The 14,855-nt window shown below is 46.5% G+C and overlaps 1 protein-coding gene across 1 annotated transcript in view; it reads left to right on the forward strand.

Moving 5' to 3' along the window:
- LOC308155592 (electrogenic sodium bicarbonate cotransporter 1-like) overlaps nucleotides 1-14,855 on the forward strand; it is a gene marked incomplete at its 5' end in the record, with an annotated part of 36,546 nt that overhangs the window by 4,247 nt on the left and 17,444 nt on the right. The window contains 5 exon segments of the mRNA XM_080528955.1: nucleotides 3,560-3,633; nucleotides 5,274-5,456; nucleotides 10,072-10,207; nucleotides 13,539-13,699; nucleotides 13,802-13,981. Coding sequence (XP_080385081.1) covers nucleotides 3,560-3,633; nucleotides 5,274-5,456; nucleotides 10,072-10,207; nucleotides 13,539-13,699; nucleotides 13,802-13,981 — 734 coding nt within the window.

Raw genomic sequence — 14,855 nt, forward strand, 5'->3', positions numbered from 1 at the left:
AAGGCCAGCATTGAACCCTGCTTTTCCTCACTCAAAACTTTTGGCATGGTCAATAGTTATTTTTTGATTCCAATTATTTTTGAAGCACTAATAGCACTGTATCCAGCTGGTGCTATTGCAAGAGGATAGTGATGACCACAGCAGTGGTTTTTATACTTTTCCCTTTTAAATCATCTAATCAGTACTTCACTAAGTAGAATGAGGAGTGCCTGTGTTGGAATTCAACAGACACTGGAATGGAATGTCTGCCATACTGATACTGATTTAAGAAGCATTTGGAGTGGTCTCTTTAATTTCCCCCCAGAGCTGTATATGCTTGGAGAATATAAAGAATCCTTATCTCTCTGTAAGCAGCCTATTACGGTTACCATGGTTACAAGTAAAACTGTGTTACCAGGAATGAGCGACAGGTGTAACCCCTCCACTCACTCTTTCTAGGGACGGAGAGCAACAGCATCCTTCTTTCTTTCTTTTTTATCCAGTGTAGCAGGGAATTAGTCGCGGTCATCATTTCTACCAGAGTGAGTCAAGAGTTTAAAGCGCCCAGATCTCCTTCCATATATTATAGTGGGAATAGACACGACCTCTGACCCGATACACCCGATGTCACTCTCGCTCTCTCATCTGCGCCTGCAGCTGTCAGGGCAGACATCTGACTATTTCCTTAAACGGTGCTTCGGAGCTTGAGGAAGAGCTGACATCGTAGTCAACGACACCTCAGGGACTGTGACTGACTGACCGGGGATGTGGTTCGTCTCTCTCTCTCTCTCTCTCTCTGAGTGACAAAGACCACTCTCTGTAGCTGCTCACCAGGAAAGCGCACCCGCACAGACTGTTCCGGAGAAAGTAGAAAGTAACAGAAAAGAAGAGAAGAAACAGAACAGGAAGAGCGGTGGGAAGGAGGGTACAGTCCACCACCATGTTATCCCTTCTTCTTCTTCTTCTTCACCACCCAATCATATTACAGAATAAAACTCAAAAGCTAGCAGCATTCGCTTTGGTCCCTCTCTACACACTGCTCTGGGGAAAGTAAAAAGAGAAGCACCCGAAGAGGAGCACAGAGAGGTCAGGTTCTACCCTTGATTGGCAGGCTGGGTAGCACCAGCCCTACCCAGGCCCCTCCTCCTCCTCTCCGCTGTTTGATGTTGGAGCTTGCCTCAACGTCATGGTTATACCCAAATCATATCTCAAGGCTAGATATGGAGAGATAAGGTCGTCCGCTGGGGAAATGCAGATGAGCTTGTAGTGCTATCAGAGGAACACGTCACCCTATATCCTTCCTGTCTTTGTTTATTTAGCAGTTTATGTCACCCCCCCCCCCCCACACACACACACACACACACACACACACCCTCTTTCCAATCTGTGCATTGCTATGTGGGGTGGGGCAGTAAGGAAAAGTTCTGATATGATGCTGTTAAGTCTTATACTTTGTCCGTGTTGAAACCCGGAGTGCTTGTATTTGGTTAGACATAAAGCTCAGCTGGTGTCATCAGATTAGTCAATGTTTGTTTAATTTCTTTTCTTTCTTTTTTTTTTTTCAACCCGGATCGTTGAAACCAGTTCTAGTACACAGATTAACTGTGGTAACTGATCCCCTTAAGAACACCTTCACAAATTCTCTCATAAGTATTTAACAAGGCTTGAAAGCCCTGAATGGCGTTCTAATCTGTTTGTGTATTAGAGGGGGATAGAGCTATAGAAACAGAGAGAAGGTACTGTATGCTCTACATGTTACTGATATAACATGGTACTGCATTTCATTGTCTGGTACTGCATTTCGGTGTCTGGTACTTGTACTCTGCAGTGGCGATAAAGTTGAATCTAATCTAATCTAATACAACTCAAGTATCCGGTAAAACAGTGAACAGTGTGCTGCTGGGAATACTTGAATGGGTCTCCTTCCTGTTCAGCTCTCTGTGGTCCACTGTGTCCTCTCACTGGGACTGACTCCAGCAGGCCTAAACGGACCTAGCTGCGCTGGACCGGAGAAGCCGCATTCCTAGCCCTCGTCCACCCGACAAAGTGATCTGTTACTGGGACAGGGAACTGAACCTGAGCCCTTCCTTATGAACCAGGAAACTGCATCAAATCTGTGAACAAAGAACATTTATTGTCATGTGGCAAGGTGCACCTCGAACAAGGGTTAGGGTTGGACCTATGGGTATAGAAGTACCTACCTCTAGACATACTGTACATCTAGGCATCGAGGTGGGCAGTGTGCATACTCTCACTGGTGCTGTGCTTAGTCACTCATTGGAAGATGAAAGTCTTACCTACCCAATGGACTTCTGTGTCTATGGTCCTGCAGAATTGTAGCAACAACTGGTTGTTTTTAGGGGTCCGATGGCGAGGCCGCTTTCAGCCACTATGGCCCCAGACTTTGGAACGGCTTGCCAGAGGAGTTGAGGGTGGCTGAGAGTGTGAATATCTTTAAAAGAAAACTTAAAACACCCCTTTTTAGCTTGGCTTTTATCTAGTGTCTGTCAACTTGCACTTTTACTCCTATCTTATCTTCTATTTCTTGTTTTATTGTGACCCTGACTATTTATTTTAAATAGTTCGTATCTCCTACCTCTTGTTTTATTGTATTGTTTATTTACTATTGTTTTTGTGTTCAACACTTGCAGTTGCATTCAATGCATGACTTGTGCTATAGAAAGTTTTGATTGATTGATTTGTGTTCTGTCACACGATGTTCCCAAATCTGTGCAGCTCCTATTTCTGATAGCAACAGAGACTGAAGAGAAATGTAGAATAATACAAAGTGAATCTGATCTGCTTATGATATTCCCTAGCTGGATCCTCTGCCCTCCCCTATTGTGACGAGACAATCAGGTCCAAAATAAAGGAAAGAAGCTAGTGGATGTCTGGCATGACCATGTCTGGCATGACGATGAGCAACATTGTGTGTAAATCAATAAGACGGTGCTGAATAGAGGTAATTATCAGGCTTGTGTTTCATGGGAACACAGACCTGGTAGTGTGTTACCTGCAGGGAGGGCCTTCTTCATACATAGTGTATGGCATGAGGATGTCTGAGTCTTTACCAACAAGCTGTAAAGGTTACATATCTGTAAATGCACAAATAGGCATGGTCTCATGTTTCTAAGTGAGCCAAGATTCACGATCTGCAGTAGACACACACACACACACACACAGGGAGAGAGAGAGTGTGTGTGTGTGTGTGTGTGTGTTATGTTCCTTCAGTAAAGCCAAGCTAATCCTGGAAGGGCAGATCTTTGTAAGATCCCCACGTGACAGACAGCTCGGCACTGGGCTGAGATGTAGCAAGTGTGAGCCAGCTGAAGCAGGCTTTGTGTGTGTGTGTGTGTGTGTGTGTGTGTGTGTGTGTGTCTCGTTGTGTAAGTGAGGCCCCTGTCTTTCTTCGAGGACACTTTGTCATGGTGTGCTCGACGGCACCTCTGGTGTGCACAGTGACTGACACACATCCTGTTGTGTCTTTTGATGTGTTCCGCAGCCCCTGTACGATCTAGGGACTAGATTCTAGTCCGTTCTGTAGCCTGTTCTCACAGCGTTTTCTTCTCTGTTTCTATAGAGTGGAGGATGAGGCCGTGCTGGACCGAGGGGCGTCCTTCGTCAAACACGTCTGTGATGAGGAGGAGGTGGAAGGTAAGATCACGGATTGTCTTAGCGATTTGGTACCCATCATTCAAACATTTACTCCCTCACTCCTCTTTGCTTCTCCTCCTCTCTCCTCTCTCCTCTCCCTATCCCTCTTATTCTCTCCACCCCCCCCCCCTCCCTCCCCCTCTCTCTCTCTCTCTTTCTTCCTCTCTCTCCATTCCTGCGTCATACTTTCTGCCAGCTGTCCCCCTCGACTGGCCTATCACATAACTCTCTCTTTCCAGGTTTGCGGTGTTCCAGTTGGGTTGTATGGTTGTGGTTGTGGTTGTGGTTGTTGTTGTTGTTGTTGTTGTTGTTGTTTTCCCAGTAATATGAGGATGAAGTCAAAGGGATTAATAATGCAGATCAAGATATAGCGCACACAGGTTTAGCAGGCCACGCTCCCCACGTGAAGATGTTTACAACTTTAATCCTCCAATGTCTGGACGTCAACTGACGTCACACACACAGACACACGCAAGCATGGGTAGATATACACAAATATACACACGCATGCATACATACACGCATTCAGACTCTAACTGTGTGTGTGTGTGTGTGTGTGTGTGTGTGTGTGTGTGACTAAAGCATCGTGTCCCAGTTAGAGTTATAACAGGCTGTGTGTGTACACAGTGATATCTGCCAGCTCCCTCATCCCTCTGTGAGATTCTGTGCTAGTGTGTTCACCATCCCCGGAGATCAAACGTGACCCCCTGACCTCAGAGTTCACCTCACGTGTGAGGGACACAGTGCCTCAGCCTCCACAGAGAAGAGTAAACATGACACAATACCACAACGACACTCTGTGGATGACAACACTCTAACCTCCATTACTCAGACCAGCTTTCATGTTTCGATGTCACTTTCATGAGGTTTTGGTAGATAACCCCTAGATGAACTAAATCGTCATTGTGGTCCTGCCATGCTCAGAGGAACATCTACAAGTGTGTATTAAATGTCACACTTACTGCTCCGTTCTGACACCTTTTCAGATCAGTTTGTGAACATTTAGAATAAAGTTTAGGTCGGTAGGTTCAGTAAACCACTTACTGTGGGTAATCCCTGAAAGTCAGACTTCAAAATCACTATTTACAGGCTGCTCAAAAACTCTGAATTGTTACATTGTGTAGCATGTTAGCAAGTGTGAGAGAGTGGTTGGGGAGTGGGTGTGAGTTTTGTTCTATGTAAGGTTGTCCGTGCCAACCGAGACCTACATTTGAACTTTCACAGTTACCTGAAGATTTTGTACAGGCCAGAATATTTGGCCAAAGATGGAGCTGAGAGATACCTGTTCCCTGGTGCGTCTGGTTTGGGAATTGTTTCTTTCTTTCTCGGAAATAACTTCCTGGAGATGTTTAGCCATTTCCTGTACGAACTGCTGTACAGGAAGAGGTTGGCATTTATTTACATCCTAAGCGTGTGTTGTATTGGAGGACAGATATGGTCCCATAGGAGAGGATCCACAACCAAAGCTTGACCAAACACGGTCACTGAGCAAGCTGACTGAAGTACTGTGTGTGTGTGTGTGTGTGTGTGCACGTGCATGCACATTTGTACCGTTTGATGCAGATTATCAGGAAGCAGGATTAATGGAAATCATTGCCCGTAATCTGACCCGCGGTCCTGTGTCCATTGAATCTTTGCAGGTCACCACACGGTGTACGTCGGCGTGCACGTTCCCAAGAGCTACCAGAGGAGGCGACGCCACAGACGCAAGTCCGGCCACAAGGAGAGGAGGGAGAGGGTGGAGGAGGGGGACAAGTCGGAGGGGGACAAGTCGGACAAGTCGGACCCAGATGAAACCACCCCGAACATCCTCAAACCCCTCGGTGAGTGTCGACGTCGCTCCCCCGTGACGACGCAACTTTTGAAGTCACGTTGTTGTTTCCGATAGGACGAAGCAGTCAACAGATCTTTGGCTTGATCGATCGATCGACGAACGAACGAATGAATCGCTCGACCAAACGCCCGAGTATTGAAATGATGGGGAAAGCTGTTCATATGGCAACGATACTTCTCTTGACTCATGCCACGGCCTAGTTGTGCCCCAAAACTCCTCACCTCACCTACTGATCATATCTTCGGTAGTTCTAACCAGTTGGTTTTACACTAGACCACTCGAATGTGTCGGTCCTATCCTCAGGCCGTATGTACTGCGGTCGTCAGGGTAAATAATGTTGTAGAAGGGGAAGGGTGTTAATTCAGGAGAAAACTATTGAAAGGGTAGAGAGGATCGTTCGAACTTGCGTCACAGAAACAGTGAAACTATTTCCCAGTGATCCTTTGAGGAGAGGTTCTCTTACAATAGTGATTCTGAAGCCGCTGACAGTCATGGTTGGCTCGTCATACCGCAGGACCTCTTCCCTAATCGCCTCTCAAGCGGTTAACCACCCCTCTTTATGAAGTCATGCAGCCTCGTCCCTCACTGAGGCCTACTGTGTGTTTAGGCTTTGTTTTAGCCTGCGTCGGTGTCCTTAGTCACCCCCAGGCACCATATACTCGTCTGGCCACATCTCCACCCTCTCAGAGCCTCATGGCGTTCTCACCAGTAAGAGGCCGAAGAGGCCAGGCGAGCTGAAGGCCTTCGGCTTTGTCAATAACACTTTTTTGCATAAGCCTCAAAGGGGAAATCCAGTGTGTAAACTTTTCAGACAGTCAAGACTTTCCCTTCATTATCTCCTTACAGTTGGCGGCTTTAATCCACTGGTTGATAGACCTAAATGTTTTATTTTTGGGGGCTCAAAGGTGATGACCCTGATCACGCAGTGCGTCACAGTTCTATTTTGTGATTGGAGAGAGAGGGAGCAGCTGAAGATTAACAGTTTTTCGGTCACTGACAGAGAGAACAGTTGATGTGTTGGAAAGCCGGTGTGACACTGGGAATGAACATGGAAATGACCAACAGTATTCTGTGTGTTGAAAGGAAAGGGCGGAGTCAAGTTGACGCAGGTCTCAGAGACGTGACGTAGGACAGCTCTGACCGTCTATGTCTGACAGAATAACTATCTCACACGGTGGTAAATGACCTCACTGGGAGGAGAGGCTCAGACAACGCTGTGGTTTTCTCTCTCCGCCTGGTCTAGTTTCAAGTTTATAGTTACGTCACGTTAAGCCTCTCTTTTTAATTGTTGTCTGTGAGCGGATGGTTCCTATTATATAAATTCTCTATAAAATTCTAGAGCTGTCTCAAACTACGCCGTGTTGGGTCCTTGAATTTGAGGGAATTGAGTCTTGAAAGTCCTTGAAAAGTGCTTGAATTTGATGTTTCATGTGTGTGGGAACCCTGTAAAAAAAAGTGTCAATAGTACAGGACATAAGTGACAGTTGTAAAGTGATCTAGTGTTTATATAAGAAGTTACAATTGGAATATCAACTGCCCAGTACCTTTTCAGCTGCAGACACAGATAATCTCTTGATTCTGACATTTGGGATCCATCTCAACCCAGTCAGTGGCTGTCCTTGATTTGCCCTGTAACATTTTTACGTGTGTATGATCCAAACAGACTAACACACTCAAAATACAAAAAGAGAGAAAGTCAAGGCTGTTTATCCATGAAGCTCTTATCTCAGTGGGACAGAACCGAAGCCAGCCCAGACAGACACAAGGACAGGGGGGCCTCTGGCTGTAACCGTCACCGTCATGCGCCTAGCCTCTACTGGTGGTGTGTAGTGTTTACAGATCTTCCCCCCCCCCCCCCCCCCCCCACTCACACACACACACACACACACACTATCTAGTGTCTCCCTGCCAAATACCAGTACAGTACATAGACCTGTGTGGTTCACTGAGAGGGGAATGCCACACTGTACCATGGCCTTGACCCAGGGCCTGAATCACAACACTGTGTGTAGTTAGCATTAGCATGTAGTTAGCATTCACGTCACACTCATTCTGTGAGAGTGGCTCTGCATTGAAATGACCTGACATGTAGAATGCATCATAACCACATAGTAACAGTGCAGTCAGACTTGTATTGGAGGTGTTTTTGGTTTTCTACCAGTTCAACACAAAAACACAAACTACAACTCATTTGGTTGTTGGACCTTGGTTGACAATGTCATTGATCTGACCATCGCTTTGGGAGATTTACAGGATTCCCACAGGTCCTTGAAATCCTTGAAAGTTTGTGAATTAGAGAAAAAAAAATCAAGGTTTTTGAAAATAGACATGGGTCATTGAAAGTGCTTGAATTCCCCTCTCTCTCTCACTCTAAAAAGAAAAATATATCTAAATATATAAACTTTACACATATTTCACAATAAAAATATATTGTTTTGCTGTGCTGTGGTAGAGAAGGCAAGAGACCATCTAGTGTTCACACATTCAAGCCTCTCTTTTTAATTGTTGTCTGTGAGCGGATAGTTCCTATTATATCAATTCTAATCTAGATCTGTCTCAAACTATTGGGTCTTTTGAATTTGAGGGAATTGAGTCTTGAAAGTCCTTGAAAGGTGCTTGAATTTGATGTTTCAGAAGGTGTGGGAACCCTGGATTTACAGTATATTCTTGAAGGGACAACATGACATCCATACACAATGGATACTGGGTGTGAAGTGGAAAGGGTATCGGAGTAATACACACACGTTCACATCTCCCAAACGTACATAAACTTGCGCTTGGCGGATTTTCCGCTGTTTTGCCCTTTAGTTAAATCCCCTTAATCCTGTTGATTTTGGCAAACACTGTGAAGGCGTCCACTTAATCATTGTGTTTAACAGCAACAAAGGCCTGGTGTTCATTGATAACACCAGTTGTGAGACTTAGGAGGTAAGTGGTGTTGTGTACACCAGTGTACGGCGTCGACATCAAGTGGCTCCTAAAAGTCAAGAGCTAGAAGTCTGACACCCAGACAGCAAAAGGACAGGAGGGGGCCTATATGCCATGTGGTGATGTGTGTTTTGGAGTATCTCTCTAGGGGTGGCTTATAGGCACTAATGCCCTAGTCTCTGGTCTGTATGTCTGGTATATCAGAATCACAATCGCTTTTATTACATCTCACTGTACACAAGAAAAACACAAGTTTTGTGTGTACACAAGTACACAAGAGTACAATTCTTTGGCGTTGGTTCTTCAACACTTGCATTGCAGCATTCAGATACAAAAACACAATCATAATAAGTAACCCTACATTGATAAAGTAAGAAAGTGAGTATATGAGAGTGAAAGGAACTAGTGACCCTGCACTTTGTCTCAAATATGTTTGAATTATTTACAGTATTTGTTTTGGAAAACGGTTAGACAGTTTGACTATGGGGATATCGCTGAGGTTGCTCCCAGACAAGAATTCACAGAAACTATAACATGACACTTACGTGAAGCGTAAACAATATAAATGCAGCCCAAAGTCCTGAGGCAAGTACGAACAAAAAAAAAAAAAGTACACTCACACTCTACTGTGTGAGACTGCTAATCTGGCGTCAGACTGTGGAGTCTCTCGTAATCCAGTTTAACATCCACTTGTGTGACATAACATCTGATTGCACAACTTTTTTTTTCCATTTCCTTGAAGGGATGTCAGATACGTCAGTACACCTACACACACTACTCCTTGCAAATCTCCACAGTCGCTCGGCTTCAGGCTCTCCCTCTGACCATGAAAAGACATTCAGTGATTGATGGTGTTTGTGAATGATGTGTAACTCCGTAGTCACGCCCTCTCACCTGGTGTTTGTGTTAGTCCTAGGTCAGCACCTCTTCTTAGAAGGAAGTAGTAGTTACCTGAAACGGGCTCCCACACCCAGGCAGCATGGGAAAATGACTCTGTCATGGTGGTGTATTGAATCACTTATGCCAGACATTCCAGTTCTCTCTTATCGTTTACCTCCTCATTCTCAAAGCAGGGGTTATGTCTGTGTGAGATCACTTTAAGTCATGGACCTTCAGATCTGTCAGAGTTTCAGGGCCCGGTGGTTTCAAAACGTTTTAATCTGGATCAGACTGATCCTGATTCTTTTTTGCTATCCAGGATAGCAGATGGAGCTGGCTGATTTCCCCCCCAATACGATTCCAAATCAGCCAGATTAGATCTGATCCCTGGATAGGAAAAAAAAGAATCAAGATCGTTCTGATCTAGATGAAACGCTTTGAACAACTGGGGCTCAGATCACTAGTATGAATCTAGAATGTCATTTTTAAAAATTATTTTAAAAACCCACTTATATAGGATGGCATTTTTATCAATTGTTTTCTCTTTTTACTTCTGATATCTGTATTGATTTTCTCATTTGTTTCATTGCTTTTGTGAGGTGCTTGTTTACATTTGATGAATTATATTTGAATTGTTGGCTGTTTACTTGCTGTGTTATGCTGTATACTACCAAATGGACTGTGAAGCATGTTGTGACTGCTGTCTTGATAAGTGCTATACAAATAAATAAAAGTTTTCAAAAAAAAAAGTAAACGTAAAAAAGTAAATGTGAACATGTCCCCCTCTCTCCCTCCAGTCTCCCCTGCAGCAGAGAGGATCAAGTTCATGCTGGGGGAGGAGGATGACGGCCCCCCGCCTCCTCAGCTCTTTACTGAGCTGGACGAGCTGCTGTCTGTGGACGGACAGGAGATGGAGTGGAAGGAGACTGCCAGGTGAGTAGCACAGCACACACGCACACGCACACACACACACACACACACAAGCAGTCTGTCAGTCAGTCTCACTCTCGCACCCGCCCACTTCCCAGCACAGAACAATCACTCTGGTATGCCCTTTATGTTTTTCCTCACCCCTTCGCATTCCCACTTACCTCTCACACTCAATCACTGAGCTTTCACTATACATAGAAAGCAGTCGTCATGTCAGTCAGTGAGGACGTGCGCCAAGGCCTTCTATAGTCCCACCCACGTCATCAAGACATCAACGCCTATTTACAGTACGTCAATATACAGTACCTCAGTCAGATAATATACCAAACAAGGGCGTGTTTCAGGAACTCTAATGCAGTTGATGTCGACAGTTTAAGAGAGCTCGTGTTTACGTACGTACAGTCAAGTGTTTCCGGTCTTCAGTGCCTCGGTGCAGTCCAGGGAGAAATGTCCCCTATGGATATGGTTATGTACGACTACGAACGTGCAGGGGGGGGGGGTGTCCTGCCGTGAACTCCCAGCCCCCACTCTTATCTGCTCCTCTGGCTCCTCGCTGAACCCAGGACAGAGCCTCCTTCAGGCGGTGTGACAGTGTGACCGTACCAGATCAGGGCTTCTTAACGCAGGCCTCACAGGGTGTCAGAATTAAATCTGGAGATAAGATTAGTGGAGCAAAATCTCAGTCGCAAAGCTGCCTGTCAACGGAGGGCTTTGTTACTTTTGTTGTGGTGATAGGAATAGCCCAAATGAAGTAGTGTTGTATCTTATCCTTATCCTTATGTTGTATCTTATCCTTCTGATTACGGATTTCATGAAGTTATGATTTAGTATAATAATTATTATTATTATTATAAAATGTAATTATTCATATATAAAAAATCCTGTCCATCAGGACGATAGGCTACGATATGGGGCAATTCCATTTCGGTTTCGTGTTTGGCACCTGTGAGTTCCTGGCTGAGACAGACAAGTGATCTGATGGAGCCACTAATAGTATTACCGGTGAAGGGATTAGCTTTTGCAGGGATCTACAGGACCAGTCAAAAGTTTGGACACGCTCCCCCATTCAATTGAATGGGAAAGTGTGTCCAAACTTTTGACTGCCACTGTAGACATTCTCTCACAGGGACGCCCACCTTTGCATCGCCCTAAAAGCTTCTCAAATTCTCATATCGCTACGCTTCAGTGAGTACCATGCCGTTATCACGCACATCTACTCAATGGAGTGTAATACCACCCCCTCCCCCCCTCTCTCCATGAGATACAATACAGTACATGCCTTGTCACATGTTCAGTCATACATGTCTCGATAAGCACCCCTCTGATCCTCGTGTTGAGAGTCTCCAGTGACAGAGTGGATGGAGACCTCCAGCATGGCATACCACTGGAAATCAGGATGTCTCAGGTGTTTAGTTTTTTTACCTCCAAAACCCAATGTGGGGTCTAGGGGAGATATCTCTCTCTCTCTGCAGATATCACATATCAGACATAAGCAGGAGAGTAGATCCCTGTGTGTCCGTGAGTCTGCCTGCGTGTCCGCGAGTCTGCCTGTGTGTCCGTGAGTCTGCCTGTGTGTCCGTGAGTCTGCCTGTGTGTCCGTGAGTCTGCCTGTGTGTCCGTGAGTCTGCCTGTGTGTCCACGGGTCTGCCTGTTTGTCCGTGAGTCTGCCTGTGTGTCCGTGAGTCTGGCTGTGTGTCCGTGAGTCTGGCTGTGTGTCCGTGAGTCTGCCTGTGTGTCAGTGAGTCTGCCTGTGTGTCAGTGAGTCTGCCTGTGTGTCCGTGAGTCTGCCTGTGTGTCAGTGAGTCTGCCTGTGTGTCCGTGAGTCTGCCTGTGTGTCCGTGAGTCTGCCTGTGTGTCCGTGAGTCTGCCTGTGTGTCAGTGAGTCTGCCTGTGTGTCCGTGAGTCTGCCTGTGTGTCAGTGAGTCTGCCTGTGTGTCAGTGAGTCTGCCTGTTTGTCAGTGAGTCTGCCTGTGTGTCCACGGGTCTGCCTGTTTGTCCGTGAGTCTGCCTGTGTGTCCGTGAGTCTGGCTGTGTGTCCGTGAGTCTGGCTGTGTGTCCGTGAGTCTGCCTGTGTGTCAGTGAGTCTGCCTGTGTGTCAGTGAGTCTGCCTGTGTGTCCGTGAGTCTGCCTGTGTGTCAGTGAGTCTGCCTGTGTGTCCGTGAGTCTGCCTGTGTGTCCGTGAGTCTGCCTGTGTGTCCGTGAGTCTGCCTGTGTGTCCGCGAGTCTACCTGTGTGTCCGCGAGTCTGCCTGTGTGTCCGTGAGTCTGCCTGTGTGTCAGTGAGTCTGCCTGTGTGTCCGTGAGTCTGGCTGTGTGTCCGTGAGTCTGGCTGTGTGTCCGTGAGTCTGCCTGTGTGTCAGTGAGTCTGCCTGTGTGTCCGTGAGTCTGCCTGTGTGTCAGTGAGTCTGCCTGTGTGTCCGTGAGTCTGCCTGTGTGTCCGTGAGTCTGCCTGTGTGTCAGTGAGTCTGCCTGTGTGTCCGTGAGTCTGGCTGTGTGTCCGTGAGTCTGCCTGTGTGTCAGTGAGTCTGCCTGTGTGTCAGTGAGTCTGCCTGTTTGTCAGTGAGTCTGCCTGTGTGTCCGCGAGTCTGCCTGTTTGTCCGTGAGTCTGCCTGTGTGTCCGTGAGTCTGCCTGTTTGTCCGTGAGTCTGCCTGTGTGTCCACGGGTCTGCCTGTGTGTCCTTGACTCCCCCTAGCCCATCACCTCTCCCCTTCCTGAGGGTTGAATGGAGGCGGGTGGAGCATGGCCAATGGGACACTCTATCCCCAGAGGAAACCCCATCCCCTGGCCCAGAAGAAAGGTCCTTTGTCGTGAAGAAATAAGAGGAATTCTGAAGGGACAAACCTTCCACTCAGTCTCTCTGCCCTCTGCTACTGTGTGTGTGTGTGTGTGTGGGGATAAACATATATATACTGTATATGTGTGTGTGTGTGTGGGGGGTCCCACTGGTGTTCACGAGAGACGCTGCTCTTTCAAGTCTCTTGACGTTGGTGACGTCCCCCGGTGAAAGGCATAAAGCGTTCCGTACGATGCGTTGTTTGTATTTGTGTCGCGTCGACTCACGCATCCCCTGATCTTTTCCATGACCCGCGGTGAAGGCACAACATGAGGGGGGCTGTTGTGTAAAGAAAAGAAAACTCTGCTTGTCTCCTTTTGTCCGTCGCCCGTATTTGACTGTAAAACGATATGAAAGGCTTTGTTTGGATGTTTTTATTTGTCGTTTGTGTCGACCTTTACCTGAGGTAATTTAACTCACGGAACCTGTTTTGGCCAATTTTGTACAAGAGGAGTGATGATGTTACAGTGATTGTGTGTGTTTGTGTGTGTGTTTCCCCAGGTGGATTAAGTTTGAAGAGAAGGTGGAGAAGGGGGGAGAGCGTTGGAGTAAGCCCCACGTGGCCACCCTGTCTCTCCACAGTTTGTTTGAGCTCAAGAACTGCATCGAGAAAGGCACCATCATGTTAGACCTCGAGGCCCTCACACTCCCACAGGTGGTTGGTAAGAAAACTCAGTTTCCCATAATCCTCCTTTTACGATGCAAAAGTCAGCATGGATGAAGGAAAAACCTGTCCTCACCTTTTCACCTTTTCATTCTCTCAGAGTCAATCACTGACAATCAGATCGAATGTGGCCAGCTGAAGGCTGAGCTGAAGGAGAAGGTCATGTACACGTTGCTCAGGAAACACCGCCACCAGACCAAGAAGTCCAACCTGCGCTCCCTTGCAGACATCGGCAAGACGGTGTCCAGTGCAAGTAGGCTGTTTTCCAACCAGGAGAACGGTAATGCAGATGCCAGTTTGGTGCAGCCCGCTTTTATGCCTCCTTCCTTCCTTGACCTCCTACCTCCTAGCTCTCAATCACTTCTACCCTATCCAGTTGATTCCTCTTCCTTACGTATGTAGACATGGAGTAGGCTCTCTACAGGTCCATTCACCTTGGATGGCTTGCGTCATTTGAATGTGCCTGCCTGTGCTAATTAGTAACCACTTATTACTTTTTCAGGAATGCATACAGTATAGTATACACTATGTGTATATTATGGTTTTGGTTTGTGTATCACCTAACACTGTCTATCTTCTGCCCTGGCTTTGTGAGGAAGTCCCATCACTTCTTCTCGTCTTTTTCCTTGTCTTCCCTTCCTCCTTTTCTTCCCTCTGGGTGTTTTTCATCTCTCTATCTGCATGCGGGGGGGGGGGGTACTGAAGCACGCAGTCCCCTTGAACACCCTGTGCCTTCCTTACTAACCACACGAGACTTAGAGGAACCGCTAGAGGAGGTTCAGAGGAGCTCCAGCATGGGATACCTCTGTAAGTCAGGATGTAACCTTCAGATAACACGCTACGATATCGTTAGCCTCATAGCATAATTGCCTAAGTCATGCTTCACTTGTGGACTGCCGAGCCATCTTTGTATGTAGTGTCAAAAGTGCCTGCCCTATGTCAAAGAGACGACTTGGGCAGATAGTGATTTGAATGTAACAAGCATTCTGATAGGCTGATGGCATAGGCAATAATGCACAGTGAATCAGCAGCGTTAGGAGAGTAGAGATAGGCAGATATCTCAATTTGGCCAAAATATGACTTTTGCTATGAGGCTACCGATATGTAAACATTAATATGACACACTACAACATGTATGTCTGGATGTAACATTC

The sequence above is a fragment of the Nansenia antarctica genome, assembly GCF_963989245.1.
Source record: "Nansenia antarctica genome assembly, chromosome: 4".
Lineage (NCBI taxonomy): Eukaryota > Metazoa > Chordata > Actinopteri > Argentiniformes > Microstomatidae > Nansenia > Nansenia antarctica.